General features: G+C 46.5%; 7 protein-coding genes across 7 annotated transcripts; 4 read left to right on the top strand and 3 right to left on the bottom strand.

The window, feature by feature from the left end:
• Positions 1-2,400: 2,400 nt before the first annotated feature.
• On the top strand, positions 2,401-3,114 carry N7471_006900 (uncharacterized protein; the record flags this gene model as incomplete). The annotated part of the gene is made up of 2 exons (XM_057279619.1): positions 2,401-2,662; positions 2,714-3,114. 2 exons carry the CDS (start codon positions 2,401-2,403, stop codon positions 3,112-3,114), a joined length of 663 nt encoding a protein of 220 aa, XP_057133879.1.
• Positions 3,115-3,732: 618 nt separating this feature from the next.
• On the top strand, positions 3,733-4,623 carry N7471_006901 (uncharacterized protein; the record flags this gene model as incomplete). The annotated part of the gene is made up of 1 exon (XM_057279620.1): positions 3,733-4,623. The coding sequence occupies one exon, from the start codon at positions 3,733-3,735 to the stop codon at positions 4,621-4,623; it is 891 nt and encodes a 296-aa protein (XP_057133880.1).
• A 3,045-nt stretch (positions 4,624-7,668) lies between these two features.
• N7471_006902 (uncharacterized protein) lies at positions 7,669-8,142 on the bottom strand (the record flags this gene model as incomplete). The annotated part of the gene is made up of 1 exon (XM_057279621.1): positions 7,669-8,142. The coding sequence occupies one exon, from the start codon at positions 8,140-8,142 to the stop codon at positions 7,669-7,671; it is 474 nt and encodes a 157-aa protein (XP_057133881.1).
• A 1,333-nt stretch (positions 8,143-9,475) lies between these two features.
• On the top strand, positions 9,476-11,263 carry N7471_006903 (MDR family MFS transporter; the record flags this gene model as incomplete). The annotated part of the gene is made up of 2 exons (XM_057279622.1): positions 9,476-9,732; positions 9,802-11,263. 2 exons carry the CDS (start codon positions 9,476-9,478, stop codon positions 11,261-11,263), a joined length of 1,719 nt encoding a protein of 572 aa, XP_057133882.1.
• Positions 11,264-11,969: 706 nt separating this feature from the next.
• N7471_006904 (NADP-dependent oxidoreductase) lies at positions 11,970-12,923 on the bottom strand (the record flags this gene model as incomplete). The annotated part of the gene is made up of 1 exon (XM_057279623.1): positions 11,970-12,923. One exon carries the CDS (start codon positions 12,921-12,923, stop codon positions 11,970-11,972), a length of 954 nt encoding a protein of 317 aa, XP_057133883.1.
• Positions 12,924-14,142: 1,219 nt separating this feature from the next.
• On the bottom strand, positions 14,143-14,627 carry N7471_006905 (cupin domain-containing protein; the record flags this gene model as incomplete). Its single annotated transcript, XM_057279624.1, has 2 exons — positions 14,143-14,536; positions 14,602-14,627. 2 exons carry the CDS (start codon positions 14,625-14,627, stop codon positions 14,143-14,145), a joined length of 420 nt encoding a protein of 139 aa, XP_057133884.1.
• Positions 14,628-15,533: 906 nt separating this feature from the next.
• N7471_006906 (glutathione S-transferase family protein) lies at positions 15,534-16,550 on the top strand (the record flags this gene model as incomplete). The annotated part of the gene is made up of 5 exons (XM_057279625.1): positions 15,534-15,698; positions 15,813-16,004; positions 16,069-16,126; positions 16,185-16,352; positions 16,429-16,550. The coding sequence occupies 5 exons, from the start codon at positions 15,534-15,536 to the stop codon at positions 16,548-16,550; spliced, it is 705 nt and encodes a 234-aa protein (XP_057133885.1).
• Positions 16,551-16,635: the final 85 nt, after the last annotated feature.

Below are 16,635 nucleotides of genomic sequence, written 5' to 3' on the forward strand. Positions count from 1 at the left end.
TGAGTGGAGAGATTGCTGAAGAAAACAGAGCGCAGGCACACTTCCTGGAGGTAAATGTCTTAAAGCTGCCGCTAGTATTCATGAAGTCCCTAGGCTGCCGAATTATCGCCAGGGGCTGGAAATTTAAAAAGAATTGGCTCGTTTTTGAAACGAGACACGCTCAGAAATATGAAATGAATACGAGGCTTATTTCCTATTATTGCGAATGTGCCGGGAGGAGCCGTGCAAGGGAAAGAAGGTGGCTACAATACTCTATGTAAAATTGCAGCATTCTAGTTCTCCGGGGTCTTTAAAGCGAAAAAGAGGCTCTAATTCCATTCTGAGAATATTTGTGTACTGTTTACGAACCCGTACTTATTGAGGGTCAGGATGGGACCGCAACATTGTGGGTAGACCTCGCCACAACACGCCCACGGGTCGGATCGGTCTTCGTCAGCAAATCCATCAACGGTTCTTCTTTCTGTGATCAGATTATAAGGGATAATAAGCTTCTATCTAGGTTACCTAGGACTATCGATTTTATCCTATTAATAATAGATAAGTTTTATCTCGCTGAGGCGATAGTAAAGGGCCCTAGAAAGAAGCTTTTTCGTTAGTGGATCTTAGGAATCGGCCAAGAGTTTACCACCTATAACTATAGCGATAGTAGAAGCGATAGTGAAGGTTAAATTAGGATCTCCAATATAGTTAGATAGCCTTATAGTTATACCTTGAAATTCACGCATGCGACTTTTGGCCATTATGCCCCTTCGCAAGCCGCTTCACTAAAACAGAATCTCCTAGGTCTTGATTTATCGAGACTTCGTTCAAAAAGATGAACAATTTATATTTTGTCCAGATTAGCAGGTTGTCTATGTGTACCGTTCGTTCTTGACCACCTCCTGATCGAATTACGGCCCGAGTCCGAAAGATGTCCAAAATACCGCAGGTCCTTTCGGATGATAATGTCTCACTGAGGTGTGAATCAAGTCGGACCTTGAGTATCCACCAAACGATTGCCAGGACCTGACTATACCACGTGGGTTTTCTTACCGCTTGGGCCGCTACTTTTAAAAGTAACTATCAGCGGTCAGTTTAGCATCGGTAGTAAAGTGGCGAGGAGGGGGCATTAAAACGGAAAATAAGTAAGACCCTTCAGCAGACTAGATTCTCTACAATAGCTACATGTAGATAGTCTTAGAGATTAAGGATTTCGTATATTGAGTGTAATATAACCGGATTTTGGAAACCGACCCACACCGCGGGTTTGATACCGATTTGGGGTTGAGAAGCTTACTTGTAAGCGGAACAAATATATCCATGGATCCTGCGGATGAGTGGTTTTCGGGGATTTGCAAATGGCTGAGACTGGGAGGTGGACAAGGTTGTTCCTGGCTATTATTGGCATCCGTGGACTGTGTTTGTTTTGGAACAGGAACACACACACATGACCCTGTTGTACAAAGTACATATCACACCACGCTACACCGTCTTGAACTGCCCAGACTGTTTCGACATGCGATCCTCTTAACTTTAAACTATTCCTTGAAACATAAGGCACAAGTTAAGATGAGGCGTACGTGTCTATATCATCCTCGCTAGTTTATTGCTTGAGTACTTAGGGACGTGCTCAATTTTATTCCGTGACCAAAAAGCGGCAAGGGGTGAGCACTAAAATGGAAGGGGGAAAGGTTTTGAGTGCCAGGAATTATCCGGTACATATGCAAAAAGGAAAGACTGATTTCGGCATTACTTATTTTAGAATGCGCCACAATGGCAGCGCGGCGAGGCATCGGCGTTGCGCACATGATAGGCGTCAACTCTTAGGGTTTTGATGCTCAAGCTGAAGTTCTACATCATATAATTTTAAATAATAGGTGGCAATTGTTTATTGGTTAAATTAGAGAGGGAACCCCCTTTTCTTTGCATCAATTTGTTGGCGTCCGGGTCGAGCTCGAGAAGTTCGACCCCTAGCTCGTTACGGGTCGGGTTTCGAGCCCGGACCTTAGGCCCAAAGTTAGGCTTTACGGAAGTCTACCTATAGGATAGGGAAGTTAGAGGAAAACCTTCAACTTATATTTATAGGGTATTGATACAGCCACCCCCCCTTAGATCACACCACCCCCCTTTGGATATAACCACCCCCCGTGCCTGGAATCTCAGGTTTCAGCTTACCGCCTTCCACACCGCCTTCGTGTCAAACTCCCCATATAATACTAGCAAGACGGCAGATACCTACAATTTATATGTAAACCCCGTACAAAATTAAGTCACTTTTGTCACATAACACTCCGTACATACATGTAGATAGGATCAAAGCAATTGATACTCCAATTCTGGTTTACATACATTAATCTGCTCTCTTCCTACCCATTTTTTTCCATCACTTTCTTCATCAAATTCATCATTACCATCGTCAATATGGCCTCCCTAGGCCTTGCATATCTAGATTCGGATCTAGATTCCGACCCTGAGGTTGTTCCCGAGTCCCCACCCGCCGTGCCAAGCCTCCAAACAGAGCCGCTAAGCCAGATCACGATGCCAAGCCTTCCAGTTGAAGTAGGCCTTCTCGCGATACCCTCGCCGCCCTCGCCTGTTCCCTCGATTTCGATGCCTATTCCCCCTCTGGACCAACAATTCAGCTCACCGGAAGAAGGAATCGCAGCTATCAATACTTTCGCGCGTTAGTATGGGTACGCAGTATCAACACTTCGTTCTAAGCGCACAAAAAAAGGCGTGAAGAAGACTGTACGACTATGCTGTGACCGAGGCCGTACCCACCGAGACCGACTTGATCATGATCGTCAACGCCAGACCACAACAATTGCAAATGACTGCCCATTTTCTCTCTCGCTCCGGCTAAACCTAGAGACTAATACCTGGTCTTTAACGATGGAGAACGGTACCCATAATCATGAGCCTACTCCTGCATCGACTCACGCAGCCCAGAGAAGCCAAGAGCTTTCTGAGAAGACGGAGGATATACGGAAAGAACTTGAAATGGGGCTTCCAACGCGTAAGATTCTTACTGGTGTTCTTAACAATGATCTAGCTTCGTGTCTCACATCCCGAGATATCTACAACCTCCGGCGACGGGTCCATATGGAGTTCCTTGCTGGGCGCACCCCTCTATAGGCTCTTTTGATGGAGCTCCCTAAGGACGGGGAATGGATCTTTAAGTACGAAATCGACGATGATAGCACTGTCACTACTCTATTTTGTATGCATAAAACGAGCGTCGCTATGTTGAAATCCAATCCTTGGGTCATTTCGATGGATTGTACATACAAGACAAATCAATATCGTTTACCATTGCTTGATATCGTGGGCTCCTCTGCCATAGGGTCAACCTACCATCTTGGCTTTGCCTTTATGAAGAATGAGAAGCAAGACAGCTATGAAGTTATCTTGAACTGCCTTGCTGAAGTCTACGAATCCCTCAGCCTTGAACCCCCCCGTACGATACTCACCGATAAAGAATAAGCGCTAATGAATGCGATTGAGACGGTCTTTCCTACTACAAAGAACATGATCTGCCTATGGCATATCAATATGAACATTATGAAGAAAGCGCGTCCAATTCTGTCACAGCAAATCAAATAAGCCCTCCAAGAAGCCGATTCCACACAGGCTAGTTCTACCCAGGTCGATTCCTCTACCCAAGATACCAGTTCTACCTCTCGTCGCCACCGCCGCACAAAGGCCGAGAAAGAGAAAGAGATCCAAGAAAAGGTTGATGAGGGATGGAAGAAGATGCTCCAACATTGGAGCCGTGTCGTTTTCGCTACTACTTATGAGGAATTCAAACATCACTGGGAATCATTCAAAGAACACTATTCAGACCCAATTTTTCAACCGCTTGTTGAATACATACAGAGCGAATGGATCGATGACTGTCCAGAGCAATTCCTTCATTTCCATACCAAGCAATACCTCCATCTCAATGAAATTGCCACTTCTCGTATAGAGGGAGGTCACTGGTTGCTTAAACAAGACCTACAGGTATCTACAAATGACCTGTTAGTTGTTCTCCAGACCTTTGAGCGCGTCGTCAAACTCCAATTCCAGAAGATCGACAATGAGATCGCAAAGCAGAAGATGAGAAGACTAGCTAAGAAGGAGATGAGGCTATTTGAATCGCTATTCAAGAGGATCTCATTTAAAGCAATCCAGCTTACGAAGAACCTTTATTCACGATACCTTCCAGAAGGGGACGACAAACTACCGATTCCACCTGTATGCGACTGCGACTCGAAGGAAACCGCCGGTTTCCCATGCATCCACCTTATCCAGCAATATGAGAAGGACGAGAAGAGCTTAGAACCCCATTTGTACCACCAACACTGGCATCTATACAGTGTAATAGCGCCACCAATTGACCCACTCCTTCTACTTCGGGATCCTCTCCATGTTCGACAACGAGGGCGCCCTCGAGGGGCCCGGAACTTCATTTCCCAGCAAGGAGCTAGCCAGCAAGCCATACAGCCTTCTCCGGATCCTCTCACTGAGGATCGATCCACCCAGCGAGACCCCTCAGGATTTGAACATGTGCTTTCGCAGGAACGTGGACGGGGACGAGGACGCGGACGGGGACGCGGACGGGGACGCGGACGGGGACGGGGACGAGGCCAAGTGCAGGCATAGGAAGCTAAGTGAGCAATATGGAGAGAAAAGAACTGTTATGTAGAAGTAAAAAGCATTGAATCAGTTGAAATGAGCTTTTTTTTCTGACTAGAAAGGTGCATTTTTTACTATATAAACCAGAATTCAAACCTGCAGAATTTAGTCTGGCAGAATACATTGATGCCTGGGATATAAGGCAGAATCAGGCAGAACCAGGCATTGGGGGGGTGGTTATATCCAAAGGGGGGTGGTGTGATCTAAGGGGGGGTGGCTGTATCAATACCCTATTTATATAGTTTGTATTAAGGCCCTATAAAGGACATTGTTCCAACCAATCCTTTCTTTCTTTCTCTTCTACTCCCTATACTTAGTATTCTAGTTGAAATGCACTCTTTTGCTGAAAGAGCTGGCTGGTAAAAACTCAGACCTCAGGACTTCAGGACTTATTTTCTAAGCTGTACAATCACATCAACTTCCTTTGCTAAACTAAACCATACGTAGGCTCTAATCGAAGGGGGCCATTCACTTTGTTCTGACTCTCCGCCAACCAAGTTGCCCCGTGGTGAAAGCACACTACGAGATTGGGGCATAAGTCTCATTTGGTACAATCGCCACATGTCCCAAATAGGTATACCAAGTCGTCGAAATGCTTTGAAATCCACTTTCTAGAGAGCGTGATAACTACGGCCTTTTTCACCACCACGAAGGGCATTGAAAAAACCAAGCACGGCGTTTCTGCCCTCCGCAAATCTCGGACTCCGACGCCATGTCGAATCAACTTGTGTATCTTGAATATTTGGCAGAGGCTAGTATACCTGTACCGTTAAATCGGTTGGTGACGGAACGGCAACTAAATATGAAGCCCGATGACTGAGAATTGTTGGTTTGGAGGAATATAGATCGACCACGCACTCCGAAATCGACTGGAGCTCTTCTATTCCCCCCGAATACTTACTCCATTCCAGATATTGTTCAATGAAGCAGTCCAGATCATGCGTAGACCATAGCTAGTGGTTTGTTGCCGCATTATGGATCTGGTGGAAGAGCTCAAGTTTCCAGAGGCCTCGATACGTCCGATAAGACTCGATCTATGATGGTGGATCAACATCGAATTGGATTAGCTCGCCACCTTTGGGTGGTGGAAGTCTTCTATTCACCCAATCCATAACATTGGCATCGGAAGCCATGGGACGGCGGGGCTCTACGGACTCGAGCCGATTGATGAAATGCTGAAGACAAGCGTAGGCAGTGAGATGTATTTTCGCTGCTGTATTTATAGTCTGATACACCGCAGCTAGTGAGTGGGTGGTGGAAAGGGAAATAGGTCGCATAACATCCCCTGGTGAGCTAGCGAGCTCTTCTAGTAGGGCTTGTGGAGTGAATAATGTCGATAGAATGGAGGCTAGGAGCGTGAAATAGTAATGAAGCCCGTGCGAGGTGAGGGAGCAGTTTCTTAGGACGTGTTCGGTGGTATTTTTAAACGAGCCGTTAAAAGCTTCCTTCACTCGGGGAGATATTTGTTGAAGACCGTCTAAGCTGGTGAAGTCGTAGTAAGATTCGAGAATTTGACAAATAATTTCGGTTGGGAATTTTGCGAAGGGATCCATCTTCGGCGCGATTGATAAATTCATGAATATTATGAATATCCGTAGGGCGAAGGGGAATGAAAAGGAAGAGGTTAAGTATTTATTGTCGAGGCCAAAATCCAGGGATCCACAATTGTTTGTCATTGTTTGTTATTACTAAGCACGTAATTACCGCACCATAGAATCTCTAAAATGACAGAAACCTGCGGTTTCAACAATCTGTGCGGACATAGATGACTAACTGTAATATGCACTTTTGTATGGTATGGTTGGTACCAATGGTCACATGATTTTTCTGGGTATTAATACCTATTTCCACCATATATGCAACCTTTAGTATTCGACAGTAATGCAATTCAGAGTTCTTGAGATCACCTTATTAGCTAGTACGCACAGTAGTTAACATTTATGCAATACTCGTAAGAGGGCGAAACAAACGTGCTAAGGAATTAATTAATTATTAGGAACAGTGAAGGTCTCCGCTGTTGCTCTCGCTTCAAGTCCTTGAATAATAAAGAACGCTAGACACTAGCAGCTCCCGAAGGGTCTACTGCTCCCACATTATATAACTGGTTGTGTCTTATTAAAAATTCGAATTGGTCTTTACTGGCATACTTTTGAGATCGCCAGATTACAGCGTTCAAAGCCTCAGGGGGTTGGCTTGTTTGCTTCCTCATTGCTACATCGGTCTCTCTCTTCTTTATAGTTGTCTTCACTTTCAAAATGGTGCATTTTGATATCTAGAGGATGGTCGTTGGGTCTCATAGGTAAAGTTTCAGGGTTGAAAACCATTACTGCATGAGTCTGTGAGTGTGAGCCTTTTTTTTACCGAACATAAATATGCAATTCATTATTTTGTTTTAATTCAAATAGGCCTCGGTCAAATTTACAAAATCACTTAGTGTCTCACCAAGGATCCAAGACCAGATTAGGATCCGTAAACTATAAGGCGAATGAGCTAAGTGAGCATGAAGCGCACAGTTCGCTTTGGAGATGCCAATCGTTTGAAGTTGATCGTGGGAAGTGAAATAGACGGCCATTTTGACTTGGAAAATCAAGGGCCTCATACCCTAGTAGGGCGTCAAGGACCATTGCATACGGTCTTTTGTGAAAGTGCCGCCTTGCTTCTAGTAATCATGCCCATTGGTAGCCGTATCACCTTCAACACCCTGTTAGCGCGGTTCCATTTGCACTAACTGGAATACTTATAAGAGTTGATAATCGTAGCGAATCTCTGTAAACACGTTTTAATTTCGGCGTCATGATGCTTAGTAGAAAAGTTAGGAAAGGAGGGACAGTTGTTCCCGCTCGTTTTCCTGATATCGAAAGATAAGATGGGTTTGACCGGGGTGTTAACTTAGCCGTAATCTAGGCCGTAATTGATACTGCCATCAGAAGAAAAGTCAACCTTTTCTTGCTCGCAGACAGCGCGAGCAGCTGAGTTGAAGTGATCTAGGGTGGCAAAATGATCTTGATCTCCCTACTTGAAGTCATTGGTGTCTGACATGCATTTAAGGACACCTCCATCAACGGTATATATCTGCTCCGGCTTTTGAGTAGTAGTGCTTGGCACTTCATGAGGAGTGGTGGTGATCCTACGATCATCGGTCGTTGTGACGTAGCTAGAAGATGCTCCACCGTCTTCTCCTTGGTCCTCATACGGGTCCACAGAATAGTAGGCGTCCACCCCAGTGGTCGTGGCCGATGGAGTCGCCCCGTACCCGGTGTGGACGTGATAGCTTATAGTGGTGCATGAGGTGGCTGTCGAGTCAATAGTCTTGCAAGACACCCATTCATCGGTAACGGTGGAAGTCTCGGTACAGTCATCATCATCTTCGTCTGGATCTCCGCTTAGCCCTGGTTCAGCATTTGGCAAAGGGTTGGGATCGTTGGAAGCAGAAAATCCTCCACCGCCACAATTCTTCAGGCAAGGACCGTGGCAGAAGAGTGGCATCATGCACGGAATATCACACTTTGCACGATTGATACAAGGCGGTCCATTCTTCTTGTCTGAAGCACTGGTGTAGGTGACTGGCTTAACCCGACTGTCGCTCGCTGATGCTGAATTCCATGGGTAAGGAGGGGATGGTTACGCTGCGGGTGACGGGAGAGTGGGTCACGCCATTCTCCGAAAGAGGATTGGGATCGTCGGTAATAACCACGGTTTGAGGAGGAATCCGCACCATCGGGTAGATGGTAGTCGTCGTAGTCTGAGTGGGCACGGTCACCGGCCATAGGTGGAGTTCATTGAATACTGGATCTGACGAGAAAACAGGTGACGGTCCAGACTTGTTTCTTCGCGACCACACATTCTGAACGTTACTTCAAAGATGCCCGCTCCTTCCACCCCGATCGATGGCTGCCATCTTCGCATCGGCTCAATTGTCGCCTTTCTCTGCCAAACGTTGAAGCAGGATATTTACGAAATGGGGCACCTGGAATATTAGAACTGTTTGTTTCCTTGTAAACATATTGTGGATTTATTTCAATCCAACTAACACTTCCAAGGTTGCATTGCATGTAGGGGTCAATCAGTGAAAGGAGGGGAAACAGACACGAGCGTGTGGTTTGGCCCCCAATTTTCTATTTTGGTATAATCTCAGACGTGGCAATACGAGAGTATACATATAAACATAGAAGCCAGAGAGATGAGATGCTAGTCTATTAAATAGAATATAGAAGTTTGAATGGAAGGAAAATTACAATTATTATATTACTGTCCTATGAATCCCCAACACCCAATGGCATTGAAGAGGTTAACGGGTCTCGGGCCAATAAACTTCCCGATTGGCTTTCGGAACTTTCCGAACCTTAAGATCCAAGGTGGATCGTATGTGATCTACCTGGTTTTACTACTAGATTTACTGCCAGAAGCATTAACTCACACGGACTAATACAATGAGGAGAATAAATTATTCGATACCGAAATGCCGTGGGAGTCATTAATCGGATCCGGGAATATGGAAGAATCCGAATCGGGGCCAAACAAAGGAGGGACTGTAAAGCTCCGAAAAGGTCGGCCAGGCTGTCTCTCCGTCGCCGAAGGGGCGAAGGGGTCAATTTCCATAGAAATTTTTCTCACTTCACCCTCCACTCTTGTCCAGCATTCTGCATACGAGCCTCGTATTAGCTGACAGAAAGGTACCGAAATCGTCCGAGGTACACAAGCAGCCGGATGAAGTGGTGAGTAGCTCAAGCTCTATGAGGAGATACTAGTGCTGGTGCTTTTATTCCCTTTCCTTCTCTTTAGAGATAGCATCGCCGTTATTTGAAAACGTCTCTCAACCATGGTAGAGGAAACAGAGTCCGAGCCTCGAGAGGAAAATGGGCTGCGAGGGGAGGAGGGCAGTGAGGAAGCGATCGCCAAGCCTCCGCCAATGAAAAGAGGGTTCCAGTTCTGGACTATAATCTTTACACTCTGTGTGACCGGTCTCCTAGGGGCACTCGAGAATACGGTGGTTTCGACTTCAATGCCAACAATTGTGGAGGACCTGAATATTGGCGAAAACTATATCTGGATCACGAATGCCTTCTTCCTCACTAGGTACTTTATCCCCTACCATCAGCCCTAGTGACCTGAGTTTGAAATTGACACTTCATCGGAATCCTCTAGTGCAGCGGTTCAGCCCCTATTTGGGCAGCTAGCTAATGTCTTCGGTCGTCGATGGTTGACGATGTTTATCGTCGCTGTCTTCACCCTGGGAAGCGGCATCTGTGGTGGCGCAAATGGCGCGAACATGCTCATCATTGGACGCGCCGTTCAAGGAATTGGAAGTGGTGGTATCAATATGATCGTCGACGTGATCGTCTCGGATCTCGTTCCATTGCGTGAGCGCGGGAATTTCATCGCCATCGTGCTCACCGTGTACTCGATTGGCAGCTCGATGGGCCCCTTTGTAGGAGGAATCATTGTCCAGCGAACAACTTGGAGATGGGTCTTCTATATCAACCTACCTGTTGGCGGGTTTTCGCTGGTGCTTCTGTTCCTATTTCTACACACTAACTATCAGCGCGATACAACGTTTTCCCAGAAGGTCAAGCGTATCGACTATATCGGCAATATCCTCATCATGGGGGCTACGGCAGCGGTACTCTGTGCATTGACATACGGGGGCTCACGCTATGCATGGAGCTCGTGGCGGATTATCGTGCCGTTGGTGCTAGGACTTGTTGGGCTGGTTATATTTATGATCTTCGAACAATCCCGGTTCTGTCGGGAGCCTGTGGTACCACCGCGCCTATTCAAAAACCGAACCTCCCTCGTGGTCTTCATCAACACATACTTGTTCACGGTTCTCCTCTACTGGGTGCTGTTCTTCATCCCGGTTTACTTCCAGGCTATTTTGGGGTCTTCGCCAGCCCGAGCGGGTGTTCAAATGCTGCCTATTACCCTCGTTGCGATCCCCGGCGCCGTGATTGCAGTTATCATCCTCTCAAAGTTTGGAAAGTACAAAGCCCTTCACATGGTAGGGTTCATCATCCTCACGTTGGGTATGGGCCTATTTGCCTACCTCGATCGCTACTCCTCCGATGCGGAGTGGATTATTTTCCAAATTATTGCCGCGCTTGGATCTGGTATGGTCCTAAACACCTTGCTCCCGGCCTTCCAAGTCCCCATTGCAGAGTCGGATCAGGCGGCAGCCACGGCAACCTGGGCATTCATGCGGAGCTTCGGCAATATATGGGGGGTGGCTATTCCCGCTAGCATCTTCAACAATCAGTTCAACAAGTATGCCTATCGCATTTCAGATGCTAGCGTGCGACAACTACTCTCCAATGGCCACGCCTACCAGCACGCGTCCGATACGTTTATTGACAGCCTGAAGGATCCTATGAAGAGCGAGGTTATGGGGGTATTTTCTGACTCCCTTAAACTTGTCTGGTTCGTATCGATTGCTTTCTGCGGTCTTGCTTGCATATTGGTGATCTTTGAAAAAGAGGTACCTTTGCGCAAAGAGCTTGATACAGATTATGGCATGGTGGAAAAAGACGCTATTCAGGCAAAGAAAGGGGATATTCCCGACGTTGAAAAAGCAGGCGCAGACACATCAGACACATCGCAGACATTAGGGTAATGGCAGGTTCAAAGATATTTGGAGAATGGGCCCAGGGTTCTGCCATTCCACGCCGACAGTTTGCACTGTTTGCATGTATTGGAGGAGACAGAGGCTCTCCTCTTGTCCAATTCTCTCTTCTTCTTCCCATTCCCCTTTCTTTACTTAGTATATTTACATATGTAATGAAGTGCACTCTCTTCTTTAGCACATTTGCACGGGAGGAATTATGGGTTAATGAAGTCGTATGGGTTTACAGTATTAGTATTATTAGTATATGATAAAAATCTGGCTGTATGACAACGTATGGACAAAATCAGATATATTGAAATCTCTAACTAACTAAAATGACAAAACCCGCGGTTTTAACAAGCTGTGCGGACATAGATGACTAACTGTAATATGCACTTTTGTATGGTATGGCTGGTACCATATGTCATATGATATTCAGGGTATTTTACCCTGTTTCCACTATGTATTCAATCTTAGTATTCGACATAAGGTGCTAAACTTCTCTCTTTCATTCTGAGACTACTGACCACCTGTAGCCTTTGAGGCGCCTATGTACCTTAGATCCAGAGTTTCTGGCGTGCGTGTCTGCCCTATCATACCTGCTGAGGCGCGGTGTAGAAAACGAATAATTGATTATATACGTACATACACCGTGGTCTGGCAACGAGTAACCTTTCTGGATCCTCAGCGTTGGAGCTGGCCAACAGTGAAACCTTCATACATTGGGCCCCTTGAGCACAATCTTCCCATGAGCGTGCCCCGTCTCGCCCTTCTTGAAGGCCTCTACTACATCGTTGAAGTCAAAGACCGAGTCAACGACCGGCTTCAGCTTGCCCTTGTCGATCGAGTCCCCAATCTTCGCTAGTTGCTCCGCATCCATATCGACAATAAAGAATATCACCCTGGGGTCCCTGCCGATGTCATCGGGCGGTTTGCCCACAAGGTGGAGAAGTATGCCGTCTTTCCTAAGAGTCTTCAGGGCCTGTCTTGACGTGTCACCGCTCACTGTATCAAAGACGACATCAACATTCTCCAGAACAGAGTCTAGCTTGGCTTGCTTGTAGTTCAGGATCTGGTCTACTCCCAACGACTTGAGGAGCTCGAAGCTTTGTTCGGACGACGCCGTGCCGACAACTCTGGCCCCGACCATCTTGCCCATCTGAACGGCCCAGATCGCAGTCGGACCAGCCGCTCCGGTGACTAGCAGGGTCTGTCCAGCTGCGAGCTTCGCGTGGTCGAACAGGCCCTGCCACGCGGTGAGAGCGGAAAGTGGCACCGATGCAGCATCAGTCAGGCTCAAACTACGGGGTTTGTTGACCATTTTGGAGAAGTGAGCCTTCGCATAGCCGGCCATTCCGCCGTTAATGCTTCGTTTGGTGGGAAAGGCCTTACTCATGAAAACCATGACTTCGGTGCCAACTTGGAGGCCGCTGTCAGAGGGCGCCTTGGACCCTACCTTTGCTATAACGCCAGAGTAGTCCTCTCCAAGGATAGGGGTTTTGTATGTGCCGTCATCCTTCTGGTAGATCTGCCAATAGAGCTCCATCCAGATAACGCTGGCAGCGTGTACTTTGACCAGTACCTCATCATCATCGATCTCTGGTATGGCTTCCTGGGCAATCCTGAGCTTCTCAGTACCACCGGGAGGGTGATGGCGCACTGCTTGCATGGTGGAGAGAGCGGTAGGAGATTTTGTTTGAGCCTTGGAATTTTGAGGTTACTGGATTGGAGAGCCTGCAGATCGACGGGTTCTTCTGCTATATCCAATGTATGGTTGCAAAGAGAGTCCCCCAGGAGGTTTCCTTGGCTTTTATGCTTTCTGGGATCCGAGATACCCGATTGAGTGGCCCCAATAAGAGTAGGCTACGGAGGCGCCCGATACACAAAATCGCACGGCGGAGAAAACGCAATACCGAAGAAGCCAGAATCTCCATCTCCACTCCATCTTCTCAAGCAAATGAGGATCGATATACGGTCATAAATCAGACATTATTGGATGACATTCCATGGACACACCCCAACCGCAGCTTCTCACTTATTCATAATCCCATAATCCTAAACGTAATGTCAAATAAATGATTCTTCATCCTCGACTATAAGCCGGATATTACAAGATCACTATTACGTCATCGCGTATATTTTATACAAAAGCGCCATATGGTTTTTTGAGTATCTATGGGTTATCCCCAACCCGCCAAGGACCCATGAGTCTATATATTGGAGAATTACACGAGTACTACGACAAATTACTGTTATTCAGTTTCTTGGCAGTTTTGAGTTCGGGGTCGAGACCCGATCTCAGAAGTCGTTCGTAGTAGTGCGCGGTATCGTTGGTCATGTCGCCAAAAGTAAAAGCAGATGTGATGAGAAACCTATATGAGTGACGGTTGAGATGGTGGAATTAGATATTTCTGCGGGTTGTGACTCTAGCGAATACATTTAATGTGGGAGGAAAGAGGGTATCAAGAAATGAAGAAGACAAGTAGCATGTCCGTCCCTCGGATAGGCTATCAATAGGCTATGTGTACTTCGAGAATAGTACGGATTATCAGAGACAGTATTGTCAGGCTATTAGCCGGTCCCTTGATAAATGACGTAAGCAGGTAATTTTCTAGCTTTGCTACACGCATTGTCACCTGAAAGTGTTGGCAGGTATACATAACCGCGGAACGCTTCGAATCTTTTAACGATTTGCCCTATACCCGCAAGATCTACAGATTTTGCGATATCCTGAGAGATTTAATCCAGATAAGAACTTCTGCGATTTTCATTGCACAATAACTATTAGCAAAAGGGTAAATACAACAGTAAAAAGAAAATAAAGCAGGAATTTATTGTTATAAACCAAGAACAAATGAAAAGGTTCCCTGACTCCCGCCACTCCAAGTTTATACCTGCATTTTTTGCGCTACAATATCCACAAACTCAGCATCATATTGCACAAGTATGGACGGACCTGCTCGCTTTAAAGTGTCCGAGTCGATCACAAAAGTCACGAAGAATGACGCCGGTTCCGTCTGGCTCGCATTGGCGCTAATCCGATGATGACAGCCTGGTGCCTCGTACCACGAGCCGCCGTGCTCAATCACCTTCATCGGATCATTATTCATCTTATTCAAGACAGAGCCACGGATCACGTAGGCGGAGACAGAAGCGCCCCCGTGACGGTGAGGGGGTGTCGCACCGTTCGGAGGATATTCGACGAGCATTCCGACAGTGGTCTTTCCGGGGCAGTTGACCAGCTTATATTGGTAAGTGATGGTGGTCGTTGCTAGAGGAGACCTTGAAAACGTTAGATTATGAGCTGCATAGAGGTTTGAGAGGGTTGTGATTCTTTAGGGACTTACTCGGGGTTGTAGGTTGGTTCGTGCATGATAACAGAAGAAAATGATACTGTGCTTGTGGAAACCCGTCTTTACTTAAATAAGCGATGGGGATTACTGAAGTGTGGTTAAAAAGTCATGGTTATAAGTTGCTTATGTATACCTTGTGATGGTTTATCGCCAAGAAAAGCGATGGTGAATTATTTTCGTCAGACTTTTGTGCTTTGTGGGTAGCCTAAAGGTTAAACTAGACAACGCATTGGTAGAACACTATTCAAAGTGTAATCCAACCATATGTATTGGTGATAGACAAACCTTGAAGCTCCGTTTACACCCTGTTGGAGCACCCGTCTTTTTGGTATTAACCTGTCACCCTGATACGCACTAACTATGCATCAGGGCCCACATGTGAAGTCATATTGACCCACAGAGCTCCATCAGTGGTCATGACAATACAATCAACTCACGTGATCTTTTGAATGCACTGTGGTATCTGCAGATGCATACATTCGCACTTTTGCTAGAGTCTTCTGCGAAGTCAAAGCCTAATTTGAATACTGTGCAATGGAATCAATCAATTTACATTCATAGGATCTCATGACATGCCCTGCATTACGTCAGCCAGGACAAAATTACAAATTACTCAAATGGTAATGGATGACTATATCGGTTACGAAGGTGGAATGTTATGCAAAAATATACTCTCCACCCCTCCGGCAAAATCCCGCGTGATTAAAATCCGGCTTGACCCCCTGATCTCGCACTTGCTCATACTCTACCGGCCCGGCCATGTTGGACTGTGTGGATCGACTGGTTACACGTTATTACCGGCAAGTGGTGACGTTTGTCACTAAGAGAAGTTTAGAATCTTTAGCCTACTTTAGCTTCAGCCCCGGCAAACGATGCTGGCTAAAATGGCTATAAGAATTAGCCCGATCCGCAATCGATTACAATTTATGCTTCCCGCACTCGCCTTTGGCCATAGGACCCCTTACACTACACAGCGAAGAAACGAACCGGCCAGTATGGGTAACAAGACTGATATCACGCTTTACACTGCGTCAACCCCAAATGGGATCAAGGTTCCGATACTCCTTGAGGAGCTTGGCCTGGAGTATAAGGTGCGAAGAGATTTTATGCCCTATACAGGGTATAAATAGAACGTCTAAAAGGCTCACATATATTTTTCCTTGGGTATATAGTTATACCCCATCAAGATAATGGACAATGAGCAGAAACAGCCGTGGTTCCTGGACATTAACCCCAATGGCCGGATCCCGGCCATGACGGATATATGGACCGACGGGGAGCAGATCCGTGTCTTTGAAAGCGGTGCCATCCTTGAGTACCTTGTTGACCGCTACGACGGTGGCTACAAGGTCTCATATCCAAAGGACTCCCGTGAATATTGGGAGGTAAAGAGCTGGGTAAGTGCGTGGGACCCCTAGAGCTTTAAGCCTCCGACTCAAAACGATTAACATTTTTGTTTAGCTCATGTGGCAGATAGGTGGCTTAGGGCCTATGCAAGGACAGTTGGAGCATTTTAAGAGTTGGTTACCGAGAAGTGTGATCACTTGAATGGTCAAATGCTGACTAGATACTTACAGAGTACGCAGCGAAGAAGATTGAGTACAGTATCAACCGTTATCACGACGAGACCCGTCGCCTCTATCGCACCATGGAATCCCACCTGGCCAAGTCTTCTTATGGGTTCCTCGTCGGTGACCGCCTGACTATTGCCGATATAGCTTGCTTGGGGTGGGTTTCCTCTCACAGTAGGCTATCTCCGCTTTCACCTAATTGTTTAGCTCTTTTCTGTTGAATTAATGATGACAATGTTAACACCTCTAGCTTCGGATGGCATCTCTCTGGACGAGCTTCCTCACCTGGAAAAATGGCTGGACAAGCTCTTGGAACGCCCAGGCGTCAAAAAGGGCCGTGACACGCTGAAGCGCAACACGATGTTTGACTAGAAAGGGCCAAGCGAGGAAAAGGTTGAGTTGTAAGTGGCGGCATCACGGAATCGCGCCTGGAGCTCTTAGAAAAAAATAGAGAGAA

The sequence above is a fragment of the Penicillium samsonianum genome, assembly GCF_028829775.1.
Source record: "Penicillium samsonianum strain IBT 33392 chromosome Unknown utg000004l_segment0_segment0, whole genome shotgun sequence".
NCBI lineage: Eukaryota > Fungi > Ascomycota > Eurotiomycetes > Eurotiales > Aspergillaceae > Penicillium > Penicillium samsonianum.